This window comes from Amphiprion ocellaris, chromosome 12 (genome assembly GCF_022539595.1).
Source record: "Amphiprion ocellaris isolate individual 3 ecotype Okinawa chromosome 12, ASM2253959v1, whole genome shotgun sequence".
In the NCBI taxonomy this organism is placed as follows: domain Eukaryota; kingdom Metazoa; phylum Chordata; class Actinopteri; family Pomacentridae; genus Amphiprion; species Amphiprion ocellaris.
Genome location: NC_072777.1, coordinates 21607092 through 21623270, shown reverse-complemented (window position 1 = coordinate 21623270; position 16179 = coordinate 21607092). Strand labels below are relative to the sequence as shown.

The 16179-nt window shown below is 38.6% G+C and overlaps 1 protein-coding gene across 3 annotated transcripts in view; it reads right to left on the bottom strand.

Annotated features, from left to right (window-relative positions):
• Positions 1-16179, bottom strand: part of cd2ap (CD2-associated protein) — a 77899-nt gene that overhangs the window by 45932 nt on the left and 15788 nt on the right. For 2 of the 3 annotated variants that reach the window (XM_023278549.3, XM_023278550.3), the window contains exons 2-7: positions 15840-15997; positions 6415-6592; positions 5718-5818; positions 5212-5338; positions 4186-4364; positions 864-951 (exon numbers count right to left, since the gene is read on the bottom strand). In XM_023278549.3, coding sequence (XP_023134317.1) covers positions 864-951; positions 4186-4364; positions 5212-5338; positions 5718-5818; positions 6415-6592; positions 15840-15997 — 831 coding nt within the window. Of the gene's footprint in view, positions 1-863; positions 952-4185; positions 4365-5211; positions 5339-5717; positions 5819-6414; positions 6593-12754; positions 12884-15839; positions 15998-16179 lie in introns of those variants that run through there. The other variant, XM_023278551.3, reaches the window with a different exon arrangement.

The following is a 16179-nucleotide window of genomic DNA, read 5'->3' as shown; positions in this document are numbered from 1 at the left end:
ATGATATTTCTCAACCACATGAAGTGAGTAGCAAGCAAAGGTAAGCAACAGCCTTAAATAAGCATTTCCTGTGACTGCAGATCCGACCTGCACAACCCCCAGGAGAAATTCTTGTTCTTTGTTCTTTATAGACCTACTTTGGCTCAACCTGATGCTTTTGTTATCTGGTGTAAATGGCGATCAAGGTCACTGCTCAGTGATTTCCTTTACACCTCTAGCTGTTACTTTGGGACTGAATAATTAATCTAACTACTTTAAAAAACATTTCTACATTTATTCAAATCAAAAGTTCTTGATCACAAGTCTTCTGAAATCTCTTTTGTGCAAAGTTGTGCAGCGAGTGTTAGAGTTTCTTTAACAAGGTAAAGTAACCCACACTTGCAATCCAATTTAATCGACGTGACTCCAGTTTTGCTCGATCTAACCTCTACTTTAGATGATGTAAAATGTACACTAGAGGTTCACATACCTTTTTGAAGCTCCGCCTTTAAATGATATATTCAATATGAATAAGAATAATACAATGATTTGCCTGTATTTAAAACACACTGGATTCATAAATGCAACTTTTTTATCTAACTAAAGATTTTGCCATATTTAATCATATAAATAAATGCAGATAACTCTAATGGCTCGCTTTTTAAAAGTTTGTGGTTGTGGCACAGTGTTTTTAGCATTTCTGTTTTTTCATATTGAAGTACACGGTGGAGCTCCAATACAAATAACACAAGCAAAGTTAACAACTTAGGTTAGACAGTCCAAACTAAAAAAAAACATTGCTGTTACTCTCACCTAGATAAACAATTTGGTAATATAAAATACTTTGCACAATAAAACTATAAAACACATTTGTAGTATTTTACCTTTGATTTTGCTGTCTCCATCTGCTCTCTGTGAGTCTGTCATGTTGGGATGTGCAGGCTTTGCAGCAGATGGTAATGATGGGATTGGCTAAAATGAAGCAAACCATACAGATGGGAATGATTTATTGGTCATGAGTGGATAATGTGGCTCTGTGTGGAGGAGTCTTGTCTATGAGACAGTGTGAACCGAAAAGAGTGGAATAATTTGGTTTCTCATGGAAGTTGGATGCTGTTAATTATGAGGTTAGCAGTTCAGGACTGAAGGATATGAAAGGAAGAAAGAATTACTTACACAGAAGGCTCGTACCTTTTCTGCCCTGTTGCAGGTACCAGACAGGTATAAAACATTTCAGATAAGCAGAAAATAATCAAAAAGGCCCCAAGAAGTCAAAGGAGGAGAGCAGTGAGTGGATTATGTGGGCTGGTCAAGGCCAAATGAGGATATCTGTAGCTGTGAAAAGGAGAGTGTAAGAACATGCTACATGTGGTGGTACGTGAGGAGTGAAGGAGCACGAAGAAAGCTGAGTTAGTGGTGAAAGAGTGTGAGAGCTGTTGTGAAGAAGGAAGAGAAGGACAAGAGGGGAGAGTTTCAGAATGAAGTTAAACGCTACACTAATTAAGCAGTGAAGCTATGTTATTAAATGCTTTATATTAGTATTATCAATCAACCTGCATATTCTGTGTTTGTCACTTCCAAAGCAAGGTTCCTGATATTTTCCATTTCAAACTTTATACTTACCGTTTCTACACTTTCTAAAATGATACTTAACAGAAGTGAGGTGTGATATAAAATAGTATGTCAGGTGAAGGTATTTCTTACTTGAATTAAGTGCTTCCCACATGTGCTGATGATGGCAAGTGTATTCACAACAAACAGAAACTTCATATATATCAGGGCAGGTTCCTTCAGTGTCAACAGTAAACAAAGATAAATAGACCTAGCAAAACATATCTGGTAAACCAATCGACATCGGCTGAATGGTGGAACTTATCAAACATATAGAAATAAAGAATGTGGATAATATACTACATCATAAAGACAGTGTAAATGAAAGAAATGTAGGTGTCGCTGTTTGTGCTGTGACAATGAATTGACAGCCACTGTAAATGAAATGTATGATGCGTCTTTTAATTTACTGAAGTTCTGTTTACTTGTACCTCTAATTTTTTAGAGCTGCAGCGAATGACCATTTTATCAATTATTTTCTCAGTAAAATGTATGAATACAATGAAAAAACCCAGTACCCTAGCCGTAGATGATGTCTTAAGATGTCAAATTTCTTTCAACCAATAGTCTAAAACCTCCAAATATTCCATTTCCGATCATATTCCTTTAAAAAGGCATCAAAAATTGAGGCTAAAATGAACACATATTTGGTAGCTGTTCCTGAACAATATACTTGGCTGTGTAAAGAATTTTCTGCCAGAGTAATAATCCACTAGCTGTTACAGCTTTACGTCTAATTTTCAAAGTCAAAGGGGTTTTACTGGTGTGAAAGTTTCCAGGAACAGTGTCTGTCTGTATCTCTTTCTGTCTAAGTGGTTTTTCCTGCTGTAGTCCTTTTCATTGTGTGTGTGTGTGTGTGTGTGTGTGTGCGTGCGTTAAACCAGTGCTGCAGATTTTACACCAGCTGTTCTCAGACATTACATTTCAGACAGTTTCTTCTGCTGCAGTGTTCAGTCTGAGGTAATAAATCAGGTGGAGTAGTTATAGCATGAATTTCCATTGATTCCTCCCATGTTTTGCACTTAAAATAATACTGCAGGAGCCAAAACACACAGCTTTTTGCAGTGCTACTTGTGTGTCAAAAATTAATGAGGGCATATGCAACTTAAATGGAGAATTAATTAATGCTATCAGCTCTTCAACTAGATCACAATTAGGGCTGAAACGATTCCTCCAGTTATTTGAGTAATTCAATTACTAAAATTCCTCGAGGCAAAATTCTCTGAATCAAGGCTTTATTTAATCCACTACATACAAAACTACACGTTAACAACTGGCGGGCCGCGGCCTGAGTCTGGATCCAGATTTCATCCTCTACAGACCTTAATTAATCAATAAATTATATGGGGGATTTTAAATTTGACGGGAGGCTTCTATTTTAACCAGCGCAGCTTTTCTAGTGTTTATGGCATTTAACAGATCAGAAGCTGAACTACGAAGGCAGTTCAACCATACACAGGCTTTCTTTGTGTAAGTCAGCTTGACAAAAACTAAAACCTCAGTCAGCATTAACAGGTATGAAGGTGTTCATCAACTGTCTTTCATTCAGATTTTCTGCTTCAAACTTGTCCACACATCACAGCACACATTTAACACATCAAATGAATCGATCGTGAACAGGTTGTTTTAATGGAGAACAATGAGGAAAATCAAAAGTTATGACATTAAAAAGTTCCTACTGGAAATTATGTGAGACAGGAATGGTAGAAAATTGTTAAACGTGCGTAATGTGTTTATTTAATCGATCAATGCAGCTGATTATTTCTAACAGCTGCACAATAAAACTATCACACTTCATATATTCAAACATGATATTGGATTGAAGTGCATGTAGGTCTGACACTGTCTCATAATGAAGGAAATCCCTTTAATTTGTGGCCAAATCAAAGTGAAACAAATGTTACTGATTGAATATACTCTGCAATAAATACTAATAAGCTGACCAGTTTTCTTATTTGTGTTCGATCAGCTGCAGTACCAGTGGTTTAAACAGACCAAACATACAAACATATTTATTAGATTTCTGCATTATCAACTAAACACACGTGGGGTTCCCTTGGCTTTGAGTTTTAGTTGAATATCCCTGTACTATACTATATATGTACAATACACCGCAGATGTCGGCCCGTGTTCTGCCAGGACAGTTATTTCTGTTGCACAGCGCACTCACTTCTGCTTTTGATGCTGTAACGCGCATGGCAAGTACAGAATCTGACTGCTTGATTAATCACCTGAATAATCACTAGAATACTCAATTACTAAAATAATTGACAGCTACAGCCTAAATCACAATATTACTGACAACAAACAAACACACTTATCAAAACTGAGGCAATAATCACCCTTAGATCAGGTGTATGTGGAATTTTCCCATTTCCGAAACTACACTCCTTGGAAAAGTAAATAAAGGACTAATTTGTCAAAAACAACCTCCAAATCAAATCCAAATATTTATCAAGGTTTTGCAGTGTTGTGTATATGCATGAATCACAGAGCTTAACTTCTCTGCTTGTTTCACCACCTGCTAACATTTTGTAGCATTATGTGTAACACATTTATAGAACACATTTGCTTTGTTGTTAGCATCACACTTACTCTCTCCTTCTTCTCCTCTGTTTCGGAGCTGGGCAGTCGGACCTTTAGTTTGACCGACCCTTCTCTGAAAATATCTCCAAAGCCGACACCTCGGATCTTCTTGGGCTGAGTGATAACACCATTCCCTGAGGCAGACTGAGGCGATGTGGGGGTGGCCGTGCTTTCCAATCCACTTCCATCTGATGAGGAGATACAACAGAGCGAGACAGAGGGTGAAGCAATTCGCGAGTATTACACTTCTCTGCGTTACAGCAAATACTGCTCTACTTCAAACAGAATGTGTCTTGAAAGATCTACATTTTACTTCATTTTCAGCCTCGAGAAAGTACTGCAAATGTGTCTGTGTACACACAAGATTATCTCAAGTAAATAAATGGAGAGCTCCATTCATGAAGAGTCAATAACAGGACAATGGGTAATTTATTTACCTTTACATGACATTTGATCACTTTATATTGTCATTTACTATTTGACATCCATCTTTGGGTTTTAAATGTGTCATTTTTAATAGCCGCTGTACCTCCTAGTCATAAAGAAAAAAAGCAGACAGTTGGCAGAGAGACACTCAGCTCTTAATTGAATGACTTCTTGTTTCAGCCAGGTTGCAGCTACGCTTGAACAGCTCCATTACCACACTTAACTGTACTGACACTGAAGTATGGGCTGTAAAGCAAAAACAACAAAGACAACTAAACTGGAATGCTCTAAATATGTGTCAGAATAAAGTGTTAGCACTTGCTGTAACATGTTGAACAGAGCCAATTTAACAGCATTGTTCTGTGCAATGGCCTGCAATTAAATGAACAATTAAAAACTATTTGTTGGTCCTTTGGTTTTGCCCCTGGCATGACAAACACAGTAGTAATATTGGGCAAAAACCTTGTTTTCAGTGGTGTGAAATCCAGTGTTAAAATAGGTTGCCATCAGTAAACATTACAGGCAGATCTCTTGTATCTGCAGTTACAAGCAGTGTTCCATTTTGGTGGCGGTGGAAGATGTGTGCTGGTGTTTGCATCTAGTCTTTACCGGTCTCATCTGCTGTGGCGTCGTTGGACTCTCCGTCCTCTCCCATGGCATCCAGCTCTTTGACGAAGTTGGAGGGAAAAAGGCCTGATTTACCATTCAATTGGCCACTCCACCAACCCTCTTCAACCTGAAAAAAGAGCAAATTAAATTCTGTATTTTTAGGATACGACCACCAAATGGTATGAAGAACCTATTGGAATCCAAGGAATTATTATACTTAATTTCCCGGCCGGAACAAACACATTTTTTAGAGCCTAAACCTGCTCAAATTCTCATGAAAATTTGTACATACATCAGGACTGGGGAAAAATTTGATATTTTAGGGGAAATCCATGTGTGGCAAAATGGCTCCATAGCGCCCCCCACACTTTCTTACAGGCAGCACTATTTGCTTTTCTCAGCCTTCACCATTCCAAAAGAGAACAGTTAAACTTAAAGGTGCACTTTATGAGGCCTGGGGAGCTATCTGGGACATTTAGGATCATTAAATCAAGCGTTAAAAATACCTCCTCGGTTATGTCTATGATCTCTCCAACTTTCAGCCCCAGTTCATCTTCATTCTGCGGCTGATAGTCAAACAGCACCTTGCACTGTCTCTTCTTAGGCTCTGTGGAGAAAAAAGCCAGTTAGTCATCTGACCTGATGCTCAGCTGTTCAAGTGTGTGTGTCAGTCTGTGTTTTTGTTTTGATCAAATGTGAAGGGTTTGTGTATATGTCCGTCACTGAATCCTTCAAAATGTCAAAGTTAGAAGTGTGAGAACTGGGACGGGTGACAAAAATAATGAAATGTAAATCTAACAAACTGAAGAGCAATCAAGAGTTCTACCCTGCAAACAACTCTGGGATTCTTCTGCAAGGTGATTCTGTGGCAGAAAACAGACACATCCTGCTGAACAAGCAAAGCTTTGAAAATTCAGAGAGAAGAAAAATAAATAAGCTTTTATTTGATGGTGTAAAGAAACCAAAGTTTTATAAAACTGCACAACATTTACACCACAAGATGCTGCAACAGTTTGAGCTCACTTCATAAGACATGCAATTTCCTACAGTGGAGAAACCCAGAGAAACTTTGGCCCCATTGGGATCACATGAGCAGGATTTGCAGAAATTTAAACTACACTCATCCTAAACACCAAGCAAAGAAGAACTTTAGAGTGAAAGGTTTCCTCATCCGAGCACACACACAAAACTGCAGCATCTTACTCTTTGAAGCTGCTGGTGGCTGAGGCTGGAAGCCACCAGTGGGGATGCCAATGGTGCTCATCCTCTGAACCAGGTTGGCCACATTTCCTGCACTCTTCTCCCTCCTCTGAGGCAGAGAGGTCTCTTCTTTTGGCTCATTTTTTGTTTCCTTGACCTCTTTGGAGTCCTTTTTCACTTCCTAAAGAAAGTATAGACAAGACATAGGGGGATAAGTAGGAAGTACTTTTTCCACTCCATCTTTAAGCAACATACTTCTACATCACATTATTAAAAGATCCTCAAACTACAATCATTCTACAGTTGTTGATTCTCTTCTTAATTTCCATTGCATTGTTTATCAATAAAGAAAAATATTCTTTCCAATGGCAGACAATTTTTTGTTTGACAAAGAAAAAAATTCCTCTTTAAGATCATTTTAAAAATAGAAAGAAAGACAGCAGACTTGAAATAAGTTCTATTTCACAAATGCTGCATTTATTTTGTAGGCCACTTTCCTGCAGACAAATGAAAATGTAAACATACTGCTGATTTCACTGGCTGTGCTTTTACTACTGTTTCTGTTCAAAACCAGCAGGAAGTTGGCAGCTGAGATAGCAATATGCTTTCAAAAAGGGATTATCAAGACATTGTTGGGATAGAGAGGGAATGAGGGAAAAGGGTGCATCACTTTCAGCATAAGGAAACAAAAATATGTGTAACATTGAGCATTCTGGTGAGCTAAAGAGGCACAAAATAAACCACAGATAAGGCAACCTATGTCTGCACTCAATGCAGCATTGTGCTATTTGCAGCCTACTCATGCTAAATGTAGCTATTGCTAATTATCGAATCACATCACACAGGCTGTAAAACAGATGCCACATTCTCCCAGCTCAGAGAAATTCTCTGACAACAGCACAAAGTCCACATTACACCTTCACTAGCTATCAACTGGAGGATGGGCTGTAACAATAAAACAAATTGGTTCTTCAACGGTTCATTGTCATTTACTATTTCTGCAGATTGTTTGGGTCATAATGTGACAGTAACTAGAGAATTGTCAGCTATTTTACTGTCAACTTTTTTTACCCACAGATGCAAAAAGGGGGCATTTTAAAATGTGTGTCCTCTCTAAGGCAGTCCATATTAACAACCAATAATAGATTAACCAGGTATAGAACAATTGTCAGCCCACCTGATTATTGTGGCTGATATTGGGCATTTTTACAATTATCTGCATCCATAGTATTATTGACTGATTATTGTTCAATTAAATGTACTACTTCAGTTCTGATGCAGCCTCCTCTCTCTGTCTATAGTCACTCCGCGGTCTCAAAAATGTCTCTCAAGCAGAAACTGCAAACCAGGAAATTAGTTACTCTCAATGGCTAAGGTTATGAGTGGCTAGCAGCTTAGTTAGCAGACAGCCACAAATTACCCTGAAACTGAGTGTAAAAACAAGAATTCATAATGCTTTAATATATGGACCTTCGTGGGCAATAAAACTGACAGAAAAATAAAGGATTAAAAAACAGAGAAGAACAAGAGACATAATGGCAGCAGACAAACTGATCAATCTTAGTTGATCCTAACTAAACAGAGGAGAGCGTCCTAATTGAATTACTTCTATTTCTATTTTATATATTCAGTTATAGTTAGCCTTATTAATGAAGAAGCCTAGTTATGAATGACAGGTTCTCTAGTATCATATGCTGTTAAAACAATACATTTAATGGATATAAATACTGGTTATTGGCCTTTCCTGATTACCAATAATCGCTCACTCTAAGACACGCTTTCTGTCTACGTTAGCGTTTGAAAATCCAAATTTAGTGTTGGCATCAACCTCAGCTAGCTAGCTAAACCAGACAGATGCCGCAGAGTTAATCAACGGTACCGTCATAGATAGCAGTTAGAGAGCAGAGAGGTGCGCTTATTTAGTGTGAGCCTTATGGGTGGTCAGCAAACACACCAGTAACTCTTTTTCATGAAACCAAGCTCTACCTGGTGGTGCAACTATGCGCTACAATATATCTACAATATATTTTGTGACCTGCACATCCGACATCTTCTGTCTTATTGGTTAATACATTTTTAATCAAAACAATTACTAAAGGTTATTAATAAATTAACAATTAATCACAAACATGTCCAAAGCATGGCTTTTGGAGAGAGACACTACCTGACTAACAACTGTAATCATGTAATTGTCCCAAAATTGGCTGATTTCTTTTTTTTAAATCAGATTTTTTATTTGTTTTTACCCAAACTTGGTGTTTGCATTATAATGGTCCATGCAGTCTGACTTCTCATCCTAAAAGCCTTTTGCAGAAAACCTCTGAAACGATATTAGCTGTCATCACATTTTTAAGAACCAGGTCAAGAGAGTGGTGCATTAATGCTGTCTGCAGCTGAGAAAAACCGACAGATTTTTGCAGAGATGAGAAATTCCCCCACACTTTTTTTAATTTCAGACTTATGCAACATCCTGCATTTGTACTAAATTTGAAAAAGAGGCTTGAATGCAACATATTTGATATTCACTGTTAATCATAACTTACAATGAATAGCACTTTACACCAACTTCGGTGACTCTGCAGTGAACACCGGAAAAAAAAAAAATGAAATGGATTTCAAATTTAGGCCCCAACCCACATTACTAGCTGACTAACCACATCCTTTGATGCTCACATAAGTCACCGGCTTGTAGCTTGGTCAAAAGGTCAGTGAGGTAAATAAATAAACGACTAGAGTTAGCATTTAAATACACCAAGAAAGACAGATCGGAGTGGTTGGTAGTCATGATCAAATTTCAAAAAAAGATACGCACTGCGAGTTTACAGCTGTAGTGATTAAATGTGCGTGTGTATACAGGTGTGTGAAACAATGACTTAAGGCTGGGTTATGCTTTCCGCACGAACAAGCCGCACGGGAATGAGATGCTTGTAAATCCGCTCAAGAGACCATGTGTGACTTTATACTCCAGCCGGCGCCTGCTCCCAAACTGGAGGGGCAGTGTATCGCAAACACACATCTACCTAGTCTACTCAAGTACTAAACTAGAGTAGTAGAAGTTTGCCATTGTTTACACCACTTAGAACGTGGCATTTTACCGAATAGTTGCATTTCAGCAGTTAGTTTTAATTTCACACCATAAACTGTTCATAACCTGGTTGTCAAGGTGATCTCTGTGTGATGAATCGTATAAATGCCTGTATTTCTGAACTTCTACTGCTAGAAGCTCTTGTTCTTCCGCCAGCTTTCCATGCATCTCTGTCCGTGAAGTTAGAAAAATTTGGAGGTGCGTGGCGCGGTAATTTTCCACTTGCGAAGGGCCAAGTGAGGCGCCGTGGCTGCTAAAATGACATAATTTGTCCGCATGAAGCCGCACGGACCTCGCAAGCATAAAACAAGCTTTAGTTCACCCTCCACTTCCTGGTTCGTGTGTATGTGTGTGTGTGTGTGTGTGTGCCTCAGAGATAAAAACAATAGAAGAGACCCACAGTTCAGCTTCAAAAAGCCAACAGAGAATATAAAAATGAAGAGGATGATGTCAATGTAAAACAAGAACAAAGAACACTATTAGGTAACTGTGTGCAGTTTATTCACACTTCTACAGCGCGAGAAGGCATCTCTGCTGAACCCTTAAAAAGTGAGACCACACTTCACCACATATACACACATCACTCCACTCCTTTCGCATGTCAAGGGTGTTAATTAGATTATATACACAGTGGGTACATAAAATATGGATACCACCCCTGTTTGCTGCAAACTCAGCTAACAGGCCTTTCTCTAGTTTGTGTTTATGTGTTGTTTCGTCTCCCATGATATTAAACAGTCAACTTTCGACAGTCTGCTTTAAAGAACTGCTATGCTCATAAGTGAAGAGATGAAACAATTAACTGAGTCTCCACTGAGTAAGTGCACGAAGTATAATTGATTTAGAGTAGCAGAAATGGTGATGACATACAAAGCTAAAACTAAATAAAAGGAGACGGAGGCTCCTAAGGTGTTCTGTAAAAGAAAAGTGGAAGTGACTTTAATACACAAATAAAGCCATTGGGATGTTTTGATATAACTAGTTCTGATAAACACAATTTTTTGGAGAATTTTGATGAATTTAAGCACAATGTTAAACTTATGTCAATAATTTGTTAATTTATTCCTGTTTAAATGCATTTATTTAATATGATTATGAAGAAGTCTGGTTCAACTGCCAAATTCTGAGTCAGGTACAGCCCCAGTCATTGTTAATCATCATACAGTAGTAGTTTCATAATTTCCTGAGGCTTACGTGGAATATGACTGATTGCACTTACAGACTGTCCCTACTTAACATGGCTTCTCTTTGTCATAAACCATTTGCCTGATACCAAAACATCCCAAATAAATCTATTTTTGCAAGTTAAACAGTGAGTGAGAGTCTGTATGAAACTCTGATGTGCTCGTCCCTCTCCTACCACCTGTCTCATAAAACAGATGTGTAAGGAGTACCTTTGTCTTGACATTTTCAAATACAAGTTACTTTTATTGCTATGGCTTGGCTGAACACTTGTGGATTCATATTGCCTGGTGTGTCAAATCAGTCAGCATTTGAAATTCAATATTTAACCAACATCTCAGTCTAGTGCTCTGTATCTCGTAATAGTCCACAGATTGGACTAAACCTTGACAGAAAGGCTAGATAATCATAGTCGGATTTCAAAATTGCTTGCGCGCATGAGGAGCACCATCACACCTACCGGTATATAATGTCTGACTGGTCTACACCGAGGTTGCTGCTGGAAAGGGCGATTTCATTTCATGGGAACACATATGATCACAAGTTCACAGGTTGTCTGTGTTTCAATTTAATAGATAGTGGTATTTCACTCTAACGGAACAAAGCCCTGAAAGTGTCAGCAACCAAACAAGACACAGACGGACCGAGAGAAACACTGCCCACTTGTGTTAGTAGGACTGCACATCTAGTAAATGGTGCAGATTCATGCTGATATCAAACTCTGAGGAGAGAATACGTTTCCCTGCCTGTTGTGGCCAAAATACACATTCAGATTTGCACTTATAATCAGGCCCCAATTTCCTGAGTAATGTTATCTAATGAAAGCACTTCTATGATCAGCAGAGGATGTAAACAAAGAAAAGGAGAAGGTTTTGCGTTATTAGAAAGGAACCTCAACACTTATTTGGTAGAGAAAGATTGATAACTTGATTGGGCTGATATACTTGCTGATAGACCTGCCCATACTAGATTCATCTCGATAAATTGGTGTGTACATGTTAGTTATTTAATAAAACACTGTAATGCAGCAAAGTCTGTGTAATTTTAAAGGTAATCTAGAAAAAGTGTTTCCATCTCATAGTTTGTCCACAAGAGTGACAAAATGTCCTCCCAGTAAGGCTCAAAATATTGCAATGACTTATTATTGTATCTCTCAAACACCAACTTTCCCGTATCTATTGAGACAACATACGGATATTCTGCTACAATCAAATTTACACTCAGGTTTACTTTGACCAGAAATTTCCTGAATACAAAACTTTCATGGTGTTTAAACTCCCCAAAACAAGACACTGGAAAAACATGATTTGACATTGGCCTCCATATTCTGTTAATTAGCAACAGGTAGAAAATTTTAAAACTGTCTAAGCTTCCTGTTCTTGACTGTGGAAACTACACAGTATAAAAAAGTAATAAAAACCAACATACAGTCAAAAGCTGCTGCTTCTCTGCTAACACTGTTCAGTTCGATAAATCGATTGGCCATTCATGTGGAGTTGGTACTGTCAGCACTAAGCTTCCTGCTACTGTTGTTCAGTTGCAATTCTAATAAAGTTTATTCAAACAAGATGACTGTGTCATCAGTGTTGGGAGAAAGACATAAAGACAAAAATATTGTACGCAATTATAAGTCTGAATCTGCAACATGCAGCAGCAGAGAACCTCAACTGTGAAAGGAAAACTTAAGGTCAGTGAGAACTGTTTTCCCCAAATAAAAGACAGGCAAACTGTGCCAAACCCTGATCCCATATTGGACCATGAACTTTGTCTACCGTTACCTCCAATAACATGTCTAAGAGTGAAAAATCACACATGTAGAAACCAAAATCACTAGCTGTGTTCCTCCAATGGGTCCTATAACATCTTACAGACCCAGAAACTACTAAACAAAGATTTTTTAAAAAGCAAAATGAATGGTTGTATGTACACAGACATACTCAGTTACATTACATGTCAGTTTATGAACACAGACCAAAATTTTCTCAACTCCTGTCCTAACACACGACTCATATAATCACACAAATACACAGACACTCTGATTGTCATGTCAGTCCTCCTTGTAGCTAAACTCCTTACCATCTCCTCGTCTGACATGGTTCATGTCCCCCAGTCATTCAGCTACAACACCAATTAAAGGGAGCAGGAAGAAGAAATACAACATGTCAGATGATTGTTTTGTCGGGAGCAAAGTTCAGCAGCCGGCAGGCTCCTTAGAGGATTAACTATTCAAGCTCAGTGACTGGGCCAGGCTGCTTAGCAGATTACCTATCTTACTATGTAGGATTATTGGAAGGGAAAAACAGGAGAGAGATGAGAGAGAAGTGAGGAAAGAAGAGACTCATTTCACAGCACATTACCTGTGTAAATATCTTTCACAGAATAAGGAGATTTTGCAGTTCAGCACTCAGGTGCTACAAGATCCCTACCAAGCTATAACAGGAGATGACTATGATCCAGTTCTACTGAACCCAGAGATCCTGTGTATGTATTAATCCAATGCTACAGCTTGTAAACTAGGTTGAATGCTTACCAAAATTAGCTTCCTAATTAAATTTTTTATCGCAATATCAGAATTGTGCATACATTATCCTCCATGCCATACCTGTAGATATGTAAATTCATCATATCATTTGTGAACATATCACATGTCCTAATTGTTTGGACTCAATTTGTATTCTGAATGGCCAATATCATCTGATGTACATACACAGCAACATGAGTTTTCATCTCTATTTTTAATTTTTAAGTTTTAAGTTAAGTTTTTAGATAGCATGACAACAACCGAATATTCAGATATTCGGGTCCAGCCCTACAAACTACCCCAAAATGAATACAGATAGAAATAAATGTTATAAATAAGAGAAGCAGCAACAGCATGAGAAGTAATACAAGATATGAAAAACATAACTTAAACTTCAGATTTAGTGCAGGTTGTTGAGAACATAAATTAGGGGCTCAGAGGTTCTGGGAACATGAAAATTCCTACTCTACTCAGGAATACACTGCTGGCCAATGTCACACAAAAAAAAAAAAAAAAAAAACTTACAAAAGAATATGATTTGCTTCCTTGGTTTCTGTCACAGTCTGGTTGCTTTGAGGGTAGGCAGGCTGGTCCAAAAAAAATCACATCACAACATTCTCCCTTGCAGAATCATGATCTGAATCACAATTCACCCCATAGATTTAGCTGAACTTGTGTGATCACATTTGGGCTGGTGTTTGCAAGCATACAAAGCCTGTCATCACAGCTCAAGACCAAAACGTCCAACTCGAAAATCTCTGCAGCCTGTGTTTGTTCTAACATTATTCTGAACATTCTGTCCAGAAATGGTTGTGGTCGCTTTGTGCTACTTTCAGGATGTTGGGTCACTACCTACTGGTGGCGCACTCTGTCTACTGGCACCTATCCTCTGTCTAATAAAAGAAAGCAGTAAAAACAGTGTTTTCTATGCATCTTCCAGCAAAATGCAGCTGAACCAGGCTCTTCTTCACTCAAAGACAGCAAATTTCCAGAGAACAGAACAGGAAACTAGAGCACAATGATTAATTTACAGGCCTAATTGTGTACCAGTACACAGTTTGATATTTACTAAATGTGCAGTATGTGCAACAAACGTATCAAACGACTGCCTCCCAAGTGAGTCCCACAAGAGAAGACTCCACCTCCACTGTACCGGCCTACAGCTGGCAATGGTGGTCAATTATCTCATCATTGGCTTTACGGCGTCCTTGTTCTGCTCTGTAGACTCAATGAGTTTGGTGTAGCGACACATGAACCAGCTCTCCACCTGCTGCAGGTTCTGGTTGGAGCAGCTCTTCAGCTCACAGCAGAGAGCAGAAGGACAACCACCACCAACTGAAGCCTAAGATGGTGGACTCTGAGTGCGTCCAAGGGACGAGAGACTCGCAGGAGAGGCAGCCGAATGACATTAAGGAATGTTACGACAGCAAGCTCTTCAACCTCCAAGTGAAAACAGCAGACAGGATGGGCCAAGCCAGGAGACTATTGCAGTAATCTAACTATGCTGAAAATGAAGCATGTGGAATAGAATTGCTCTGAATTGTCTCTGAAGCTCAGCAGTGATCGGATTTTAAAAATATTTCTCAGTGGATAAAGGCAAGATTGGCAAACCTTGTTAGCATGGATTTTAAAATTTAAGGTTGGAATCTGTTCTACTTCTTTAAACTGAAAGGAGCATTCTTGTGTGTGTTGTATTGTAAATTGCTTTTCATGACGTAGACATCTTACACATGGTGAAAATTTTTTAATTCATCAAGTTATTTCAATATGTTGCTCAGCCCCTTTCCTGATAGCTGAACACAATATATTAACACTCAAAGCCATTTTTTCTAGCCATGATGAATAAAAGACAACTAAGTAGTAGTTAACAAACCAAACAAAAGTTATAGCTTAATAAAAAAACTAGCGCTGGTTAGACAAAGAGAATTCCTTGTTTTTGATAGAATAAAATTGCATTATCTCGTGCTTTGTAATCTGCAATGTGTAGGTCAAGGACATAAACACAGGATAGATTTAGAGCTACTTTTGAACAGTTCTTGGTTGTGAAAGAAAGTATGATCTCAGTAAAGGCTGGATTTAAACATCTGACTTTTACCTTTTACCATCAATTAACCCTTGTCCTTCATCAAATCCAGCAAAATAGTGACAGCCTCTGTACAGTAAGTCTGCACATACTGCAGATTTGTTTACTGAAAATCAACAAAAGATTCGCTTTGACCAACTACAAATGAAACTTTGCAACAGAGTTTCTGTATTCACACATTTTTGTACTTACAGGAGCAGCAAAGGAAAATCAGATAATGGTTAATCTAACATAACGGAGTTAGCTGTATACTGCAGGTGATCACACCTACCCATTTTGCGCTTTCTTTCCTTTTCTGCAAAAACACTGAAATACCACAACAAAGTAATATCATTGGCGGCACATCCAACTCAGTGAGTGGACCACATTTGATGTAGTGTGTGACTAATACTCTCAGCCGCAGCCTACTATGGTCTGATAATGCTCACAGCTTCAATAGGATTAACTAACGGTGCAACAACAGACAAGAGCATTTAAAACCTCAGAAGAAATGCATGGTCAGCTCTGATATGCTTTGGTATGATTCCGTAAGTGGCGTGATAAAGTAGGTCCCTCACCTTAACAAAGTTGTCGGGGAAGAGGCCCCTTTTCCCATTGAGGTCTCCCTCCATCCAGCCATCCTCCTCGATGTACCGCACGTTCTTAATGATGTCTCCCGGTCGCAGAGTCAGCTCGTCATCATGAAGAGCGTCATACTCATACTCCACCACAACCTCTGCTCCAGACAGGGTGAAGGAGGAAATACACAGAGGAAAAGGGGGACAAACGGTACAAGAAAGAGAGGAAGCCGACATAAGAGAGAGTAACAACAAAGAAGAGAAAAAAGAAAGGAGAGGCAGTAACAGGAAGGGCATGGGGGTAGATGAGATGAGGTGAGGAAGTTTAGGGAAGGAAAAG